The sequence below is a fragment of the Cyclopterus lumpus genome, chromosome 12 (assembly GCF_009769545.1).
Source record: "Cyclopterus lumpus isolate fCycLum1 chromosome 12, fCycLum1.pri, whole genome shotgun sequence".
NCBI classification, from domain to species: Eukaryota; Metazoa; Chordata; class Actinopteri; order Perciformes; family Cyclopteridae; genus Cyclopterus; species Cyclopterus lumpus.
Genome location: NC_046977.1, coordinates 6,344,457 through 6,361,822, shown reverse-complemented (window position 1 = coordinate 6,361,822; position 17,366 = coordinate 6,344,457). Strand labels below are relative to the sequence as shown.

General features: G+C 42.1%; 1 protein-coding gene across 1 annotated transcript in view; it reads left to right on the top strand.

Annotated features, from left to right (window-relative positions):
- The first annotated feature begins 8,965 nt into the window (after positions 1-8,965).
- The window catches only part of itga1 (integrin, alpha 1), a 41,192-nt gene continuing 32,791 nt past the window's right edge, over positions 8,966-17,366 (top strand). Inside the window, exon 1 of the mRNA XM_034546815.1 lies at positions 8,966-9,235. Coding sequence (XP_034402706.1) covers positions 9,190-9,235 — 46 coding nt within the window. The 5' untranslated portion in view covers positions 8,966-9,189. The remainder of the gene's footprint in view (positions 9,236-17,366) is intronic.

The following is a 17,366-nucleotide window of genomic DNA, read 5'->3' as shown; positions in this document are numbered from 1 at the left end:
GAACTTCAAAGGTTATATTACGTTGTCAATATTGTGGTCACAGTGTGTTTTCGCTGCTTCCAGGTTTCCAGACTAAGGCTGCAAAAAACATAGGGATTCATTTTATTTCTTATGAATTTCATTTGAAAGAGGAACGATGAATATCTTCTTTGACATAGACAAAAAAAAAAGAGACTGTATGCATGTTTTAAGGGGGTTAGAGCGGTATATACTGTAGGAATCTTTATTTTGTATTGTACAAAGTAATAGTCGTCATTATTGTTGCAACCAAAAAATTAAAATGTTCTTTTTCTATTTAGGCACCAGATTTGAGTGATCCTCCCTTTCCTCTGTTCTCCTTGGTAGATTTTTGCAGGCAGGAAGCCTCTAACAATGGGACCCTCCAGAGGATTTGAAACTCAGCTGTAAGAAACACACACACATACACACACACACACACACACACACATACACACACACACACACACACACACACACACATACTGGCGTAGTGAGTCACACGTGTGACCTCGTTTATATTTGCACATATACACACATCTACGGTATGCACAGGGAAAGTCAACACATTGCCATCTATCACTGTGAACATTAAGTAGGAGCGTCCATTGTTAGTACCGTACAAGCACTGACCTGACAGAAGTCCAACATTATTCAGCGAGGAGACTTCTGATTAGAGACCAGGAACAGCTGATGAACCAGCAGCTCTGCTCACCACATTTGGTTTATTTGCTCAGCAGAAGTGATGGAGGAGTCAAGAAAGCCCTTCTACGGTGAAGGCAAAACAAGCAGTGGTTGAGACTAAATACTCAAATGCTGTTCTTTGAGGTTTCATTTGAGTGCTTTCATTGTTTTTGCTATTTTAGACCTCTATCCCTCCATTTCAGAGTGAATTATTGTACCTTTCCTTTTGATACTTTCCTGACAGTCCCTCAAGTGTTGAAAATACCCTGGTTCACTGGCGAATCAGCCAGTACACACTAATAATCCGGACCACATGACTACTTGTGCTGTTCGTTAGTTGTGGTCAGAGGCCAATTGATGTTCGACCCCGAAAAAAAAAGAAAAAAAGTCAAGTCAGAGGGAACATGATGAGGAGCCTTGTGATCTTCGTCATCATCTGGTTACTCAAGGGGAGCTAGACCACAGAGGGGTCAAAACGCACAAGAGCGGACAAGTACATGATACTCCCACAGAGCACACACCTGAGGAGATCCGACCTCCCCGAGGGCCTGACCGGGACCACTTGTGCCCTTCCCCTGAATTCATATTCACCACGCGAGACCTGTCAAGGCGACCAAAACTAAATCTTTCAAAAACGACACAGGTATTCATAAACAAAAAGGTAGCAAAGTTAAAGCCCCTCGGCCTCCATTTTAATCATTGCAAACCGTCACTTGCCCTGCAGGACGTTTCACTCCCACGGTAACAGAATCTCCTGTTCGCTGTTCCTAACTGCTGCACGTGGTGTAGTGTTCCTGATGGGGGCGTGTTTACGACTATTTCGCTGACAGTATTCAGCTTTACCAACTGTGACAGCCAACTGGTAAACAAATCTCTCCCCATGTTATTGGAATCAGATGGACAGACTTGAGTTAGCAGAAACAGAAGTGTCATAAAAGTCAGGAGCATACCGTATACAAATTTACACAGTAACTGGGAAATACCAAAAACTTAATGTTGATAACCAAAAAAGCATGGCATGTTACTGTATATTTTTGTCAGTAAAAGAGCATTTTACATTTAATATCTACTGTATAATTCTGCCGTCTTTAAAACTGATTCTTCTTTTTCAGAAAAAAATCAGAGTAAATTCCCTTTTTGTCTCACTCTCTCGGCACTGCAGCTCAGCATGAATCACACGTTGCTCTCAGAAATACATATTTGATTCAACCAACTCAGACCGCTGCTAGTTTTAAGTATAATACATATTTTTTATTCAGCTCATTGAGGAGCTCAGAATTTGTCTCCCATTTCTTATATTGGAAATACCCATTTCTTTTTCTGCCAGAATAAAGAGGACGAGCAATTACAGCGAACAATTTCAATCTACATGTGGGCATTAAAACAGCCTTGAAAAAATGGTGAACCTATACTATAAACTCTGGTTAAGGTTAATAATATCTGAGTTATTAACCCTCTGCACCTGCTCTTTCTGTTACTGCATAACATTCAACTCGCTCATTGAGGACTTTAGCTTCATCACTCTGAAACCAGAGGCCCATCTACCACCTGAACTGTTTTGAAATGTATTCTGAGAGTAACATGTTGTACTATGTGTTGCTGAATTTCAACCAACTCTTAGAGTAGGTGGCTCAGTCATTAAACAGGCACGGACTAGGAAAAGCACAGGTGTTGCTAATAACGTTAGATTGCGCCTCTGTTCTATAAGTGACGACAGCGAGCCTGAAACTGAAGCAGCTAATTGGAATTCAGCCATCGTTTTGTAGGATTTACACATGTGCTTTTTCTATTTTGACACGTGAAAATATCCAGATGCAAAGGATTTTGCATCTGCTGTGGCGTTTGTGCAACATCCCGCTCATTATTTGTAAAACACAGTAACTGAGTGACACTTGACATCTCACTATTATACTGAATTCTTTGTGTAATCTCTGAGACATAGATTGAGCTTTGTGTCCATCTTGTATAAGGTGGCAGGTTCAGAAAGGTGGTGGGTGGACCCCAGTGGATTACTAGAAAGCCACTGTCTACTTCTTGAAAGGTCATTGCCTTGGGGGGGCTCAAAGGTCAAAGGTCAATTTACGCGAGATTCAAAAAGCTGAACCAAGCAGAACTCTTTCTTCTGCTTAATTGTGAACATAACTTTGACCTTGCGTGACCCCCCACCCTCCCACTCACTCACGTCTCCTCCCGTGTCTACTATGTTGTCATGTCAGATGTCACGCCAAGAAATTACTAGCCAGAATCTGATATTCTCCAATTGCAACGGCCATGTGACATGGCAAGAATGTGAAGCCACATGCTGGAAACAACTGCCCATATATGTGTGTGTGCACATGTGTGCATGCCTGTTGATATTCATGTGCGCATGTCTGTCCAACAGGGGGGGAAAAAAAGAGAAAAGTCATTACAGCAGTTCAAAGGTTGCAGGCTTTTGAAAGTAAATTTGGTGTGAAACTGCCGACAAGGAGTGACGACAGTCCGGCCTCATCATTCTTTAGACAATCCGCTCCACTGAGCGAAGCCACATTAAACTTCTTGAATTCTGACACCATGGTGTGGGGACAAAAATCCCATTCCTGTCATTGTTAGACAGTCGTAATCATACACAGCGATACCCAGAAACGGAATGGCCTCCGACATTTGACTCTACTTCCACAACAATGCCACTTAGTGTTGTCAGAGGACACAGGAAGGAACAAGAGTCCACAGTCATGCTCGCTGCTCTACTTGGGCACGATCTTACTGTGTCAGGGTATCACCAAAGTCTGGAGGATTCATCCTCCGGAGGGATTCATGTGTGTACCAAGCTGTGTGTATTTAACTAAACTAGGACCGTACCAGAGTGGGGCGTGCTCAATTGGCAAGAGCCCATTACATGGCCTCCTGGGAGTGCTGTTTGTGGGGGCGTGGCCGTGAGAAACACTTGGTCCTTCAGTGGAGGGAGCCGGCGTCCTCGAGAACTCGCTTGTTGCTCATCGACTCCAGGGAAGTGAAGAAGAGATATTTCCGTTTATATTTCCAACCAATATTGCAGCTTGTATGACTAAACAGGTTGTACATCTCAAGTCCTCTGCTTGAGTACACATTCAAATATAAATCGATGGCCAAAGTGCAAAACCTCCTATCTCCTATCGGAAAAGTGGGGGAACCTCCTATATGCACTTTGTGTATTTTTCATTTTTCATTTTTCTTTCTTTATTTTTTTTCTTCAATTTTTATTATGTATTAGGTATCCTTAAAAAATAGCATTGTTTGTATTCTCAAAAAAGTGAATTTCTCAGATAGAAGGTTTTGCTCTTCGGCCATCTAAATATATTTTCAAAGGCAGGGGATGCATGTAACAAAACAAGTTGTTAAATGTGATGCATGAAGGATTCACTACTGTTGTTATGGAGGGCAGAGGTGCCCAGTGTGTCTGTGGGGCCAGTGGCTGTAACCGACACTCTGACTCAGTGTTGACAGAGTCAAAGGGTCGGGACCCTGTGTCGGCCCTCTGCAGGGTGAAGTGAAGCTCACGGTGCCTTCAGGAGCACATAGAGGGGAGAAAAAGCCCCAGAAAGGAGGAGACTGAAGAGATCTCTAATCGCTGTCAACATGTGTCAGACTGTTTTTTGGCCGACCAGGGGGCGACTGGAGACTGACTTTGAAGATAGTGTGCATATTTCTACTCACATGCTTTCATGCAGGCATCAGAGTCTGATTTGGGTTTCCAGAAGAGACAGGATTGACCGTCTCAAACTTGCTTTATGAGCATTTCTTGACCAGTAATACGTGCATGCTCTCCTCTAATTTTCTTGACTTTACACTTTGTGGATTTTATACCTTTATAGTTTTAAATGTGTTAATGTTGTGGCCAAATCTTTGTGGCTGCATCAGAGTTTCAATTTTGAAGGATAGTGTACCATGAACCCATGAATGGTCTGATGCAAGGCAACGTCTAGTATCCAGGAAATAGAGCACAGATCTACACATCCCTTTGGTTTCCATCTGCTTTTTTATTATGAAGCATTTCCTGTTTGTTGTCAGCTGTCCAAACATTTTGTTTATTGAAGAACAAATAAAAGAACGCATCGTGAACCCAGTGAATAAGAAAGGGTTCAGACCATTGGGGGGGTTTAAACTCGAAGATGTTTCCATTCGCTCTCCTTGGTCTGGCTAATGTTTTTGTTCAAAACATAGTCAACTGCTGTTCTCGTCAAAGAGGAATCAGTGAGGATGGACCTGCTTTCCTTCACACTCAACTGACAGTTCTTTTTTTTCCCGGAAGTTCATCCCCAGTATACCGAAGCCACGCTTGCATTAACATCAACAACATTAATTTGGCTCTTGAATGTGTAAGACGGCTCTTTAAAGGGGCCCTCCGCCTATGGAAACAGTTGTTCTGTGGCTTCTGGAGGAGAAAAGCCGTGTTAGAAAGTGGCCTAACACACACTAGCATTTACCAGACAGGAAGGGACTATTATTGGTTGTATTATAGGAAAAAATTGGATCCGGGGTTTTTAAAGCCTGCTATTATGGACGAAAGGTCAGGACAACTCGCCGTCCGACTTAAAAAATAAATAATTCAAGCCGCATTAATAAATTTGCTGGCCACTTTGAGGAATAGGCTGTAAACAAATCAGCTTTTAGTTCTTAAGTTGTTGCGGCAAAACGTTAGCAAACAGTTCAGCAGCATACACAGCATCACTCAAACTGCATTATCATCAGACCCATTGTTAATACAATAATATTGATAAGTGCAGCTTTAATCTGTCTCTTGGGAGTGCCCCGACTTCATGGAAGTAATTCGCAGGCGTTCCACTTTTAATGGCTAATTTGTGCCGACCGATATTAGATAAATATTGTCTCAAATTTCCAGGTATCGGATGATAATTCCCTGCAATAACAGAGAATACCAAACATAGTATATGTTTACTGTGAGCTGCCATATAAGCCTTGTCCTCTTGTGTGCATTACAGATTCCTTAAATGCTCACTGTAAATAGCTCTGAAAGGGGGGGGGGGGGGTGCTATTGGGTCTCCTGCTCGGCTTTAGCATGACCCAATGATTGACTAAGACTGCAAATAAATATTGTCTGTCAGACTGTATCCACCGAGCTCATTTCCTTCACTTAAAGGGATTTACTGAGCCTGGGATACACAGTTTGTCTTCATTACCATAGTGCCTTACACCACAAAATGCAGCTCAGAACCGTTAAAATAATTGGAGGATATATGAATGTTTGTAGAGTATCGGTTCAAAGAAAGTATTGAATTGAATGAAGAGGCCTTTGATTCATGAGGGACCCTAAGAGCCTTGTATCTGGTACGCTCCTACTGCTCTCTATACTGCTTTTACTCAGACAGTTAAAGGGGTAGAGAGAAGAAAAACACATGACAATAGACTTCCATGGCTAATAGAGGAATATAGTATGGCAGGGCACAGGCCACGAGGAAGAGCACGAAACTGTGTAGAGGTCAAAAAACAAAACACGGAGCCCCATTTCTACGCTTTCTATACATTGTTACGGGGAGATAAAAACAAACATGTGAGTGGGCCGAGGTGTAAGAGGATGAGGAAGGGGGGACGTGGGTGGGGAAGGGTCTGTTCTATTGAGGAAATACATAATCAGTCTTCCTGCATCTCGGTCAGATATCTGCAGGGCTGAAGACAGGAAGGACTCCTGCAACCGGGAGTTCCTGAGATCCTGTCTGATACACATGTGTGTCTTTGTGTATATTTGAAGTGTGTATCGCTATATAATGAGGAAGGTTACAACAGGATATACTCAATGAAGAGTAAATAACTCGTGCATGCTATAGCTGACGAAATTATCGTTGTGTTTGTAATCTGTTGCGTGTATGACATTCATAATGTTTACACACAGACATGGAGAAAGATAACTTTCGTGGTGCGACTCAGTGCAGAAGAAGTGGACACTATCATGTGTTTGTGCCAGTGCGTTTTTAGTAAGGAAGGAAATTTCAAGGGAAAGAGTGACAAAATATAAAATAAGGCTGAAAAGGAAATTGAAAAATAAAGAAAAATCTGCACACTGTTCTTTTGCTTCTGCAGTGTTTTTGTATTCACGTTTCGTGAGACTATCAATAATAGTTTCAGCAATCTATAATTACTTTCAGGTGCTGCCAAGCGGACAAACCCAGTAGACTTCTGTTGCCAACTGACTGCAATGTTATTTTTCTTTTTAAAAGCATCAACTACCATTGTTTAATAAGGACGTATTTATTGTTGTAGCCATAACGCAGAAGGTCCCCATGCCATTTTCATCCAAACTTTGATTTTTCCTTCAGCGTAATCCAGTCGTTTTTGTGCCAAAACCATGTTGTTATCACATCATAAAACCGATTTATTTTTCAATAGAAATTGCTAACCGGCGCAGATAAATGATGTTTGAGGCGTCTAATCAGAAAACGCTATATCGCACAAACGAGGTACGTTGTCGTCTAATGGCACAAAGCAGCACTATATATCATTATATCAATCCATATCTCAAAAATGATGGTGAATTGCAGCAGGGGACCTAACTGAAAAGCATGATGCAACCATGCGTGCATATTCAGAAGTTATCATTGTTCCCAGGTGACAACCACCGTAATGTAAAATATCAATGATCAACAGTCAGACCAAAACATAATACAATAATAACAAAATAATGTAGAATATCCACATCCAGAGTTTTTCCCAGTAGGCACATGGGGGTTGTCATTTGTGAGGTAAATAATGATGGTTGTTAAGGCGTCATGATGCGGTTCCCTAAACTCGTAAATTACCACGATAAGTTTGATAGTTTCATCAGAGGATTTGTATATTTTGTATATTCTACATGTGAACTATTTCCAGATGATTATAATGACACCAAACGAGAGCAACATCGTCGAGCTTCAGATAACTTCGCAGCTCTATTACAGGATGACGGAAAGGACTGTGAAAATACTGCTCAGGGTATCGTGTTAAAGTGACCCTCCTCGCTCTAAGTAGGTACGATACTGTTACTTTAGAGGATAACATAGTAGTTGCTTGTAATCAGGGGAGATCTGACCTCCCCTGGACACATTTCGTCCACCACCCTTCCGATAATAATCCTGATAATCTCACTGGGACTTTTGCATCCTCTCCAGCTGTGGGTCCCTGGAATTGCCCCGACTTGTCTGGACCATTTGTAACCCTGCACTTTTTGTAGCACTATAAATCATCAGGGAGCCTCAATGGCTCGTTCAGTCCGGCACAATAACCGCGCTCTATGCTGGCTGGAGTCAAGCAGCTGGACACATCTGTCACTCACGTATTTTGCCCTAAAACTCTTATTTAGATATTTGCTTTAGTGTAAAGACGCCGTTGATTGAATCAATAACAGCATTTTCAGAATGTTGCAAGATGCCAGAACAACCAAAGGCATTCCTTTCACCTAAATAAACACTTTTATTGTAAAAGTATTGTACTTATTGGAATGTAAATCTTCTTTTAAATCATAAAATAGTTGGCCTGCCATGTTGTACTGCATATATCCTGCATTAGTACAGGGTAATGAGAAATACTTTGAATTAGGTTTTTAAACTGACATGAAAAACATATTTCATATTTTGCTCCTAACACAGATGTGGCCCCAACTTTCAACACGAAACCACAGCTGGTGAATGAGAGTGGACCCTTTGGGAAATTATATGGAGGGTGTTAAAATTGCTCTCGTGCTAAAGGGGCACAAGAGCAATGTTATTAATGTTAAACCAACAATGTTGGAAATTTGCTCTAAAGTTCTTTGAGTTTCACTGGTTTTCACTTGAGTTTTATACCGTCATTCAGTTTTATTTGTTATGATTATAAATATGTGTTTATGATTGGAGAACATTCTTTCTTCCACATAAAAATCCCCTTTCTATACTCCTGCATTTGCCAGATGTGTGATGCACTTTTTTTTACCCAACAGGAAAACATTCTCTGACAGCCACATGCAGATGTGATGGGACTTTAATGCTAATATAATAAATATATCCCTATTTCCTGCCACATGGGTTCTGTATGTATTCTGGTCTAATTGCGTAATGCCTGTCAGTTTGTCTTCATGGTCTCCAGGCACCACTGCGCCGCTAAGATTTTTCCCATGGTCATGGCCCCCGCAAACGTAGCTTCTAGGGTTCTGTGCATGAGTGAACTTCAACGCTCTCACCAGCCTCCTCCTCCTCCTCCTCCTCCTCCTCCTCCTCCTCCTCCTCCTCCTCCTCCTCCTCCTCCTCCTCCTCCTCCTCATTCTTCCTCCTCCCTGTTTCTGCCTCGTCCCTCTCTGCTCAGCAGAGGTGACACGCAATGGAACAGAGCTCATCCCGAGTGGTGGAGTCAGTTTGAAAACGGGACGCTGTGGATGCTGCCGCACAGGAAATGTTCTTATAACCATCTAACGAGTTGACTTCTCTGGGGAGCTCCTGCTTATCTGAGGCGGAAAAAGTCCGTGTGTGTGTGTGTGTGTGTGTGAATAAGTGAAGCTGTACGGGACATCTCTAGTGCGCCGGGATGCTGGGGACAAGTCATTTCACTTTGACAACCGCGGCAGTTGTTGGTGAGTAAATAATGCATTTGAGCTCATACTGAGACTAAATAATGAGTGACAGGCGCGTTTCCGAGGTCTCCGAGCGCATCTTTTTTTGTTCCTGTTGCGCACACGCACACGCAACAGGAACAGCAGCTTGCAATCTGCCTAATTGACGCCTAAAAGCATCCATTAGGCGTGTCGCTCCCGCGTTGACATGCGCGCAAATGAAAAGGTGGCGGCACCACAGTGTCCTCGTAAACTGCCCCCCCCCCCTAAAAAAAATACTTTCCGTCCGCATTGCCCAGATGTCATGTATTCTGACCGTATATTCTACGTGCAACAGAAGCATGGCGCTGCCTCCTATAATCGAGCCATCACAGTCTGTCTGCAGGGCTCTAATTTAATGTTGCGGCATGCCAGTGTTTGCACACGACGCACACTGGAAAGTGTAAGTTGTGTTGCTTCTGAGCAAAACATGTCTGCAGATCATCGGCGTGTAATTAGATTGGAGTTTTTTTAGAAGGTGCAAAAGTTGAAATGAATATGGTCTTAAGAGGCGTTGAGGCTCTAATGGATATCTGTGTTGGTATATTGTGGAGTCCCACCGGTGATGCTGTGGTGCTCTCAGGTTCAGCTCCAGAGCAGCAGAAGTGAATTAACTCCCAGGTCATGTAACCAAGTGGTTCAGACGTGATGGGAAGTCCCAGGCAAAGTTGAGCCACCTCTCTGATTTTGGAGGAGAGAAGAAAAAAAACCCCGAGAGAGCAAAGTAAGCAAGCCTCTCTTCGATTCTCGGATTCCTGCGCTCAACATGCTTGTGATGTTCATTAGAGAATTGAGTTAGAGATGGGGATGGAGATACATGTGTGTGTGTGTGGGGGGGGGGAGAGAGGAATCAGCAGAAGCTCACATGTGTACATCGTTATCGTCACATCGAGAACGTCAGGTTTACTCATTGTCTCTCTGGTGCCATCATGCTCACTCCTGGTCTAGTCGTGTCGTCAGATGAGCTGTTGGAGTATGACCTCAGTCTGGTTACTCGGGGGTAGAAGCTATCTGGTTGGAGTCCATATACTGGGAGATCCGTGTTGTGCTATCGGAGCTGCCTCTGCCCGCCTCAGAGGCCCACATGTGGTTATTGTAGTGGCAGCATTTAATCTCTATAAATTCCTAACGGAGATGGGGCTACAGGTGGTTTGAGTTTGGTACTGCAGAGGAGGAGAGGGGCATCTGGCTTCAATCAGTGTGTGTCAGACCGGAGTGACCGCGCTTACTAAGGACGTGAACAGCATGAACACCTATGCTAGAGACTCGGGCTACACATAATGATTATCATGGACAAATGCCCATCACAGCTCCCCAGCCCGACATCATGTCAGATAAATAATTTAAAAAAGAGTTTTTTTTACCGAGGGACCTAATAATAAGCAAAAACATTATAAAATGTTTAGTTTATGGTGATACAAAACGGAAAAAAAGCTTGAAAATCTCCCATTTGAGAGGTTGGAACTAGCTAACGTTGGAATGTAGGGAAAAACTGCCCATCGTGAGATGAGACTAAAAACATGACTTTTTAATAATTGATCAATTATAGAAATATTTTATTATTTTTCTGTCTTAATAAGTTTCACGATCAATCACTCTAGACTTTCTGCCTCTCTTCTCTCTTTTTCTCTTTGATACAAGCTCACACGCGATGAGATGCTCCTTTATCCAATATGACAAACAACCAAAAAGTCATTTTGGAATTTAAAACACGAGAATCTGCCTGTTCAGCTAGAATATAGACGACATGTTCCCCCCTCGCTTAGGAATGTACTTAACGTCTTCGTAACGATGTCTGCTGCAAAGATGGAGAGAAGGGGTGGAGGGTTAGTGGAGCACAAACTGTTTAGATTCCTCAACATTCCTCAAAGGGCTCCCGCAGATTCTCACATCTCGGATTTGGCCATTTTTTCTATTGCCTACACTTTCATGAGCATGTGGGATGCTGCTGTTGATGACCAGCGGAGACGGTGCAAGGTCAGTCTTCAGACATTAAAGCTCTGAATTTAATTTATAAGCCTCGAGTAGTGCACCCGGCCATCTCTTTCATTCGCAATCTCATCCTCCTCCTCTACTATCATTTGTATCAGCTCGCTCCCTCGTAGCAGCAATCAGCACTAATTTGACATAAACAGTCTGCTGGCAGCGGCAGACAGATTCACTGGAACGCTATGTAATTAAGCTCTGATTGTGACTAGTTCATTCTGCATCTCTGATGGTTTCACTTTAAGCATAATCATTTTTTTAAAAACTGTTAAGTATAACTATTATCTGAATCCACTGAATAATTGGAAGGTGGGAAAAGAAATCACGTTTATTGTCTTTGAGTTGGTTGCGTCTTGACTCCGTCACCATAATATTTCCTCTTCAACTACTGACTTTGTTGATCCCCTTAACCTTTTTATTAGCATCATCATCAGGTCAAAAGTTCAACTTTTGGCTTATGACTAAAAATACTTTCAAAACCCATCAGACTCAATTGCGTTTGTTAACATGCTCATCTAAGATGGTGAACATGGTCAACATTACCTGCAAAAACTTCAACAAAGATGAAAAATCTAATGATATTATTTTCAGATGAGGAACGCAATCACGTTGTCTGTCAGTAGAAAGTCCTGCCCAGTTAAAGAAGTACCTTTGGGGGTTTTAATAATAGAAAATAGATTCTCTATTGAGATGTGATCAGGATTTAACAGGTTTGTTTCTTCTTAGAAATGTGTTGCCTGTCAGTTTCTGGTTAGCGTGTTATCTGCTGTGGTAGAGGTGCCGGTTTTCACACTTCTTCCGCCTATGGATGTGTGCAGAGTAACACTTATCTCATTGTTTATATGTGGAGCCTGACCATGTGACAATCAGTGGCTGTGATATATACGGACCGAGAGGACACAGATCTCTGGCTGTTTGGTGTCAAACAACAAAATAGACAAGAAAGACAGTCACATGTAACACTTCCTGACAGGAAGGAAACCGGAAGATAGTTCCTTCTCAAGACTTGAGAGAGTTGGGGCCTCAAAGATATCAGGAATGTTAAGATAAGGCTTGTCATGATTTTTAGTTATGGGGCAGTTTTCTCTTTAAGTATGTATCCGTTACACGGGTCGTGACGGTGAAACACCGAAATGCGGGCTGATGTTTTTGGAAGTAAAAGATGTGCTTGATGCTTGTGACTCTGTAAATGAACTGAAACTCAAAAGGTCTGTTTACTATTAGAAGTCACCGTGTTATCAATGATGGATTGAGGACATCACGGCTACATTTGTGCGAGTTGGAAAGTACCAAATATCTCCCCGATCTTCGGACATTTTAGAAAACAAACGAGATAATGCGGTTTGTCAGTGAGTGAGTCCACACATTTCAAAGTCGTCAGTCTCCTAGTTATGCTTATATGAAGATATATGACAGTGATTTGTACATGATTTTGTTTTTCGGGAAGGTCAACATTTAACTTAAAATGCTTAACATTTAGCATTTGGCATCGCATGAAGCCCATTCAGATGAAGACACGCGGTTGCTTCTCGGGTGCACGCAGAGGTAACTGCTGTCAAAGTGCAGTCAATCTGACAGGAAGTTCTATGCTGTGGATCAACACAAAGCAGGAGAGCATATATCTCCTTGACGAGCTTTGATACTCAAAGGAAGCATCAAAAGATTCAACCTCTAGCTTGTGAAACCACAAAGCCCACCCACACGCCTCGGTTTTGTACGATGCTGCCTCAACCCACGGCAGATGTGCAACTGCAGCATGTGGCAACGATGAAACTAGCAGTTGCCAAGTGATAGATGTTCAAGGTAAAGCTCATCGGAGGTAAGACGTTCATCAAAAGGGCCCCAGTTGGATTCGAACCGGAGGCGCCGTTTTTTTTTTAATGGTATTTGTGTAAAACCGCTTCGACCAACAGATGACCCCATTTTTTTACAGAGCAATCTTTAATCTCTCATTTCTGCATCACTTCAATTATTTGGATTTAGTTTGTAATTTAGAAATCAGTAAACCACTTTAACAGCCAATCTGTGATTAGCAGAAAATAACTAAATAATCAAGTTAAAGATCTTGCTTGTAGGTTGACTGTGTTACGAAACATAAAAATATGAATGAAGAAAGAGATAATTTGATCTTTTTTCCACTAACTCTTCCTAAAAGCAAACCAGAAGCCATATGCCGGGTGACGTAAAAAAAAACCCGAAAGCCCCTCTCTAGAGGAGTGTTTGGTTTGTCCCTTCTGGGCTACAGTAGAAACATGGTGGACTCCGCAGGAGTCATTCTAAGGGAAAGAAAACTTTAAGTTTTTTTTTGTTTCAGATAATTACACACCAATGAAAACATAGTTCCGAATATTATATTAAATTTCTCGCAATACATCCTACACACTGGATCTTTAAATAACAAATTAAATGACAAATTAAAAATACTTTACAGCTCTTGGTCGGTCAGTTCGTCCACCACAATTGGTCCAGACTGAAATTCCCCAACGGACTTTTCTTTTTATAGATACATTCATATTTCCCAGAGAACGAATCCTACTGCTTTTGGTGATCCCCTGACTTTGCGTCCAGCGCCACCAACAGATTATTTGTAGTTCAGAGTTAGTCTTTTTTTTTTTTAAACTGCATTATCTTGCAGTTTGGTGCACTTACTTTGTGAACTTCAATAATCCCCAGACGTTTTATCTCACACCATAATCAGATCATAAATATTAAATTTGTCCACTACTTTTGTTTTTATCTATTACCATTGAGTAATTACAGATGCACAGAGCTGCTCGTGCGACTCTAGACGCTTCGTCTTGTCACAGTATAATTTGCAAATGACGTCTATTACAGATGACTGTCACCGACACCGACACACACACACCCGGGTTGGGTTCTGCCAAAGAACTGAGTCATCATTGAGTCACTTATGTTCTGTCTGCTGCCATCAATGCAGATGAGGAAGTGAGAGAGAAATAAAGATAATGCTTGCGCCGAACTTTTTCTGCTCTATGACCGTGAATGTGAAGCCATCTCAGCAGCTGAGCTTTCCCTCGCTCATTCTTTAAAGCAATAGGATAAATCCAGTAGATGTGTTGTTAGTTCTTTTGGCTGCGAATGTGAACGTAATAGTTAACACGGTCCATCAGAAAGTAACTTTGCCATTTGACTGAAAGACTGTTATTCTCGTTGTGTTCGAGTAGTGTTTGAAAAACTAATCCTCCTATAAGTGGCCTTATACTAAACATGATAGCGAGATAAGTGCAGAATAATCCCCAAACTTCACCCAACGACATACACACACTTTAAAGAGAAACCGATATCTGTCATAAAAGAGCTTCAAATAAACAAAGCGCCCGCGAAAGGTGCGACACTGCATGTCGTTTCAGCTTAACCTCTGAGGAAGGTCAAGCCACACACAGACACACAGACACACACACACACACATGTATAAACACACTGAACACATGAAGGCATTCTGCATGGGGGTTTTCACACTTCGTCACTTGTCTCCATCTTATGTCTGTTACGATTTGAGAATGGTGTGCTCTGGTGTAATTGTTTCCTTGTGGAAGAAACATTGAAGCTTCGTCTGAAACACAGGCCTCCATTTGCACCATATCCTTCATTGAAGGTCTTGTCCTAAACTATTAAGCACACTTCAACTGAACCACCACTTTTTTATCAAACTTCATCTCAGAAGCAGTTCTATCGTTCTGCAAATACGGATTGTCATTTTTTTATAGGAGTTTGTATCTACCACACTATCTTGTCAAGTTGAGGTATGTTTCAGTCATGTGACCTCTGGCACCAAACAGTTGTTGTGGGGGCAAAGAGGAGGACGGAGGAGGAAGAGGAGGCACCAGAGCAGACAGGGAGGCAAAGGGGAGAGTGTCACGGAGTTGTCTGGGGTGAAAAGCTGCTGGCGAGATGACAGGGAGTCCGTTTCCGAGAACTTTTCAGTGGGAGGAGATTAACTTATCTCCATGTGAGCGAAAACAAGGAGAAGAGTGAACATTGCAGAGGTTGACGACAGAGTACGCATCCACGGCTTCTGTTTTTCAAACGGAGACGAGGGTTCGTCATCTCTGCAGCTTCCTTGTTTTGCAGGTGTCATAAAATGTTCACTCATATGAGCATTTCTTTGAGCTGCCACCTCTTTAGTTGAAGTAGCCGTGTGGTTTCACACATGACTTGTTTGTTGCGGTTCAAACTAACTCGGTTCTGTTTGCCAGTTTGATCCAGTTCTCCTCCTTTAATACTGAGAGAAGAGTCATGACTTATGGAGCTTTTCTGGACAACGTCCGTTGAGGACACTGTCACTGTGTTATACTGTAGCACAGATAGCGTTACACTTCTATTTTCTTGGGTTAACTTTTGTTTTAAGTGTAGTTTGTGATAAAGTTTCTTTTATGTAAACCAGAATTTAGGCCAGTCTCGAGTAATTTTGTTTTTGTCACTGTGTACCAACCAAGACCCAGTAAGATCTTGCCAGAAGAAACACATGAGGAGTACTTAAACACATAGTTGTACTCCTCCGGGGCTCTTTCTACCTGCTAAGTGCTGATGGCCTCAGATCCTGGATGTGTCTTTTTTTGTGTGTGTGTGTGTGTGTGTGTTTGCAACCAGAGCAACGCTGCATCTGTGCACCAGGCCTGTCCAGCCCCTCCGTCCCCCTTTCCTTGTTACTCTCCCAGGCCAGCGCCATCCATCATACTGGCATCATACAGGGCGCAGTGGAGCTGTGGTGTCCGCCTGGGGCCACGTCGTCACATTAACCTTTACAACAAGAGGCAGACTCGAACGGCCGTGCTCGTCACGATGCTCCCAGACGAAAGTTTCTTGTGAAGAAAGAAAGTGTCCGCTAGTAATGTTTCACTGGAACAATCGTCTGTCAGTCAGAACCAGGCTGATTCTTCTTCTTCCACTTTGACTATAATGGCATCAGACTAATATTTGGGATATATATGACTTCAGTGTTTCTATAGATGTAAGAATATGATATTAATCGAAAGTCTGTGTCAATCAGACAATTAATATTAGATGACTCATATGGGAAATTGCGTTATTTTATGATATTCATTTATTTTATTCAACTTTATTGTCATTGCAGAGTACACGTACTAGGGCAACGAAAGGCATTATTTAATTCACCTGCCACAAATGAACCGCACCGTGAACGACTTGGCTCTGTATTTTTTTAATACAGGGGGGGGTCTTCTTCAGCACCACGGACAGCGCCATGGATTTGATCAAAAACACAGTACAGTCAGACTACTGATATTTCAGGGCCATGGTCGGGCCCATAGATTCTCGCACAAACCTCAGTCAGATAAAGGATCAACGAGTCGGGCAGACTAGACTAGACCCCTGTGTCCTCGCACACTTTCGGTCATCCTGCTAAGAAGGGGGACGCCCCCCTCCCCCCTTTAAAATGCATACTGCATACGAGTGCGTACCAATATCCCCCCGCCCCCCCACACACACACACACTTTGCACAGTCTCACCCAAGATCATTCAGCATTTAAGAAACACAGTAACACAAGTTGTTATTTCATAGTAACACAACATGTAATTACTAACTGACAGTTACAGTGTAAAACAAGTATCTTGCATCGATGGACATGAATTGACCAGAGCTCCTTTCAACCACTTTAATACATATGGGACAAATATACAAAAAAAATTAATTAGGGAAAATAAATCCGACCCTGTACAGATCAGTGCATCCATAAAGTATATGCTCACTGTATTCCATTTTATACCTTTTAACACCACCTAGAAACCTCGAGTTACTCCTGATGTTTTAAGACTTTCCTCTCAAGCTGTAGTCGTTGGCTATAGAAGTATTCATCTATTTTTGCATATTACCTGCAAGACGAAGAGAAAAATGTTGGACATTTCTCAAGTAACAGTAGAAGGTCTGAGGTTCATGCCAATAGAAAAATTTCACAAAACTCTCATGCAAACGTTTTCCTCAGGATTATTCATGCATTGTGCATTTGGGTAGCAAATCAAAATCCTAATGTGAGATATTTTAAAATTAATTGAATGCATATGTAATTCTTCCTAATGCTGTAGCAACTTGCAGGACTGATAGTGAAACATGTTCCCATAAAGGATAAAAGGGCTGCATCTCTCTGT